This window comes from Vigna unguiculata, chromosome 10 (genome assembly GCF_037176805.1).
Source record: "Vigna unguiculata cultivar grain cowpea cultivar isolate G323 ecotype 2 chromosome 10, ASM3717680v1, whole genome shotgun sequence".
Classification (NCBI taxonomy): domain Eukaryota; kingdom Viridiplantae; phylum Streptophyta; class Magnoliopsida; order Fabales; family Fabaceae; genus Vigna; species Vigna unguiculata.
In genome coordinates this window covers 35,450,265-35,455,042 of record NC_140801.1, presented here as the reverse complement: position 1 = coordinate 35,455,042, position 4,778 = coordinate 35,450,265, and the positions used below count along the sequence as shown (strand labels likewise).

Genomic DNA, 4,778 nt, shown 5'->3' with positions numbered 1-4,778 from the left:
AAAAAAATTCAAAAAAAAAAATAATAAAAAAATTCAAAAAATCGAGGAACTGACACGTGGCACTCCCTCTAACGACGTCAACGTTGACTTAACGGCAAGGGCAAACATGAGACGTTTCAAAAAAAAGGGGACTATTTTGAGAGTTTTAAAAATATAAGTACCATTTTGAGATTTTAACTCTAAAATGGAGACAAAGACATAATTAAACCTTAAAAATATAAAAACAGATCATTCTACTTTACGGAAAGGAGATGCTATTTAATCAAAAACCCAAGTAGAATTCATACAAAACTAGTTTCCAGTATATTACTTTTCACCTGTTACAAGGACCCACATAATTTATTTCCCAATTTCTCTACTTTTTTCCTACCCAATATTGGGCAAAATTCGATGGACACCCAAAACAGAAGCCAACAACTTTAAGTAGCATGGTAGTTCAAATTCTGTTTAGAACCACTTAGAGAAATTATTTGGTCCCTCAACAAGAAAAGAAAATAGAAAATTGTATATGGTACAAGAATAATATAGCCATGAAAAGCATCCTCATTCCTAACAACAGTGTAGGAAACTAAATATTGCAGAAGGGTGAAATACAGAAGCGCAAGCTTTCCCTGTTGCAGAAGCCAAGTGAGTAAAGTTTTTTACCTTCAGTTCCTCCACCTTAGAGTTTTGTATCTATTCCCTCCACTGTGTTCATACACAAATTCAAGTTGGGGAATGATCCTGTGAAGCATCTCATCTACATGTTCGGAATACCATAATTTCCATCTCCTCGAGAAAATAAGGGGAAGGATGAAAATTCCAAAGCCAAAAATACATCCCAACTCTGCACTTAAAATATTCCAATCAATTGCACTCTCAGTATGGGAATGCGCATTTAGTGTTTCAGGTGTTGTCCCTTCATCATTGCTGCAACTATGGATCAGAGGAACTCCACACAACTCTTCATTCCCTTCAAAGGAATCTGCATCAAAGGATTGAATTTGTGTACCCTTTGGAATTTCTCCAACTAGGTGATTAAATGAGAGATTCAAATATGCAAGGAAAGATAGACTTGCAAGCTCTGTTGGAATTAGCCCATCAAAATAATTTTCTGACAAATCTAAAGACTCAAGATTCTTCAAATTTCCAATAGATGATGGGATGTGACCGGAGAGGGCATTATTTGACAAATTTAGAGCATTCAAGGCCTTCAACTGCATTAGCTCATTTGGTATTGGACCCTCAAAATTGTTGCTCGACATATCCAAGTACTTGAAGATCTTTTGGATTCTGACCAACTCCATTTGTCTACCTTTGTTGGTAATGGTAATTGAATTCTGAAGTCGAGAAATATCCACTGAATTGAAAAATTCGGTGGATAACTGGTCAAGGATAGACAGAGATACGTTTGTAATAAGTTTAGCAATTCTTACTAATAGAGATTTATCCACATTGGACAATAATTCCTCAAAATTCTTGGGATCGCCGTGATCACTGAGATCGATAAATAAGTGGCCAGATTCAGGCACACCATTAGCATCATCACGCATCATTGCTTTCCAACTGTTTAATAGTCCTCCTGGTATAGCACCATTGAAATCATTGGAGGCTAGATTAACCATATGCAGCATTTTCCAATCACCACTGCTTCTTGGGCATCGAATTGAGCCGTGAAGTTTGTTTAACCCTAAATCCATAATTCTCAAGGTGGAAATATTACTTAAGAAGCATGGGAATCTGTCAGTTAATGAGTTTTTTCGAAGATTTAGGACTTGTAGATTCTGGCAATGAGCTAAAGATTTTGGGATGGTACCCTCCAAGAGATTGTCATTTAGGTCCAACAACTTTAGAATACATGAAGTTGGCATTGAATCAGGAATATAACCACGGAGTTTGTTTGCACCAAAATTCAGCACCCTTAGATTACTCATCGTAGCAAAACACTTGGGAATCGTCCCAACAAAGTTATTGTGGGAAAGATCTAGCAGGTCAAGACTTGAAGCATTGCAAAAAGATTCAGGGATTTGTCCCTGGAAGCTGTTGTTTGAAAAAGACAACAAACTTAAGAAAGGAAGACGATTTCCAATGTCCAGTGGAATGACAGAGTTAAATCTATTGTTTGAGTAGTCCAAGCAATTTACTAACGTTGGAATGAAAGGAAAAGACCCTTGTAGTTGATTGAAACTGAGATCCAGGAGAAAAAGGTTTGAACTAAGGTTCCAGAAACTTCCTTCAAAACTTGTCAGAAAATTTTTGGAAAGATTCAAGTGAGTGAGATATTCGTTTTGCCAGATCCAGTGTGGTATTGAGCCCTCGATCTCGTTGTCAGCTAGGTCAAGATGTAGTAGTGTAGATTGATTTCTCAAGAAACTGGGCATTCCTCGCAACTTGCAAGATGACAACATTAGAAATTTGAGGTTGGGATAGTTGGATGGGTCATGAACATCCCTATAGTTTATGTCAACTGACAAATTGTTATTTGAAAGACCTAAATAAGTTAGATTACCAAGCTTTCGAATCTTGTCCAATTGTATTGTGCCATTCAGCTTATTTGCATTCAGTTGGATGAGGCGAAGTGTTGTAGTGTTAAAAATAGACACTGGAATTGTCCCATAAAAGTTGTTGTTACCTAAATTAAGCATTTCTAATAAAGGGGAGGCAATAACAAACTCATCTAATGAACCGTTGAATTGATTAAAAGGTACTTTAAGTTCTCTCAAACATGGGAGTTTAAGAAGAGATGAGGGGAGTTTCCCTCTGAAAAAGTTAAATCCTAAATCAATGCTGACAAGATTTTTATGAACCTCAAAATGATTGGGTGATAACACACCAGCCAAATGATTATGATAGAGGGATAAATATGTAAGATTTTTGGACATATTAAAAGAAGGGAGTGAACCTATGAAGTTATTGTAAGACAAATCTAGATAAACAAGTTGGGTGAGTTCAGAGATTGAACTTGGAAGTGTTCCATTAAATTGGCAGCTAGATAAATCAATTCTAGACAACAGCTTCAGATTAGAAATCTCACCTGGAAGCATTCCTGAGAAATTTGTATTGCTAAGATTCATGTCGTAAAGAGAACCATGAGATCGGAAGTTTGGTAAAGAACCCCTAAGACCCTTATTGTCAGATATGTCAAGGATTCGCAATGTTGGAATTTGGAAGATATCTTTTGGAAATGAGCCATTCAAACCACAACTTCTGAGCTGCAATTGGACTAACTTAGACAATTTTGCAAAGGATTCTGGCACTGTGCTTGACATATTATTGTGGCTCAAGTTTAGAACAGTGAGTGACTGAAGCTTAGCAATAGCAAATGAAGAATCAATAGGTCCAGAGAGATTGCATGATGACATGCTCAAAACACGTAGCTTGTGCAATGAAGATAGAGCACGACACCATTGTTGACCTTTGGCAGATATTGCTACACCATCAAGATACAATTCTGTTATATTTGTAACGTTTGGTAGTAAAAGCATTTGTAGATTTGGCTTCTCAAGTATTAGCCTGTGGCTTGAGGAAAACGAGGAAGACAAATCAAGAGTAACTAACCTTCTGAGTTGAGAAATCTCATGCGGAATCTGCCCCTCAAATCCAGCATTAGACAAGTTCAAATACCTCAAATCACTTAACTTGTACAGTTCTGAAGGAATCACTGAACTTAAGTTATTAAAAGCCAAATTCAAGCTTTGTAGATATTGAAGGTTGAAAAGAATGCTTGAATTAACAAGTCCTTCTGAGATAGACTCCTCACTGAGATCAAGGGCTATAACACGACCCTCGTTGCAGGTCACTCCAGGCCATTGACAGCAATCTTCACTTTGGTTCCAAAGAATAAGTTTTTTTGATACTGCAGGGTTAAATATCAGGTTATTCTTTAAATGGAGAAGCATGGAACACTGATGGCCAAGAAAATAACCATATGCTGGAAAAATGTTGGCACTATAGTTTAATAAGTAGAATGGTATCAAGAAAAGCCACAAGAGAGTGTCTGTCCTCATTGTAAGCTTTGAGAAGGTGGCCTGTGTTTGTAAAAATTATGGTAAAGACATATTCTCATTCAAAACATATCACTATCGATTTCCTCCCTAAGTCTAACATGTATAATTATTGATCATGTTCCAATCTCCTAAGTCTAACATAAATTTGAAAGCACAAGAACCACTACTATCAAAGTATTGTGAGTAGGTTTCCATTTTCCTAATTCATGTACTTCACATTAGTTATATTATTATGCTAAAAAAATATTTTAAATTTATCTCTGCTCAGCATAGTTTTATTTTCTTTCCTTTCAAATATCTTCGTTTATTTCATAAAAAAGTTTAATAAAAGGTTGCAATAAATTTTAAGTTTAAGTTTCAGATTTTATTAATAATTAGTTTTTTAAAGGATATGTGAATTTGTTTTATTACCTAGTTATCTAGGGGTAGGTGAATCGAAGGTCGGAAGTGTTGAATTGTTCAAACAATGTTGATATGAGATGATCGAGTGCCATTTTGAATTATTCCTCCCTTAAAAGTCATCATGCTGGTCCAAATGGAAGTCTTTTTCGCACATTTATATATTGACAATGGTTCCACAAGAAGAAATTTAAAAAATTGATATTTTTCATATCGAAGTTGTGTATTTTTTTAGAATTTTATTATTTTAAAATTTTGAAAAAAATTATTGTTAAATATTTGTTTGACAGAGTATAATTAAGATTAAAATTTTAAGTAAATTTAAATAAAACATTGGCAGTCAAAGCTGAAAAAAAAAATATTTTTACCTTCCATTATATTTATTGCAATAAA

General features: G+C 35.1%; 1 protein-coding gene across 1 annotated transcript; it reads right to left on the bottom strand.

The window, feature by feature from the left end:
* Positions 1-280: 280 nt before the first annotated feature.
* LOC114166538 (uncharacterized) lies at positions 281-4,046 on the bottom strand. Its single transcript, XM_028051286.2, has one exon. It carries the CDS (start codon positions 3,984-3,986, stop codon positions 648-650), a length of 3,339 nt encoding a protein of 1,112 aa, XP_027907087.2. The 5' UTR covers positions 3,987-4,046; the 3' UTR covers positions 281-647.
* Positions 4,047-4,778: the final 732 nt, after the last annotated feature.

Bases quoted from the DNA above. Each gene is read 5' to 3' on its own strand.
- LOC114166538 (XM_028051286.2), bottom strand. From the start codon at position 3,986: ATGAGGACAGACACTCTCTTGTGGCTTTTCTTGATACCATTCTACTTA.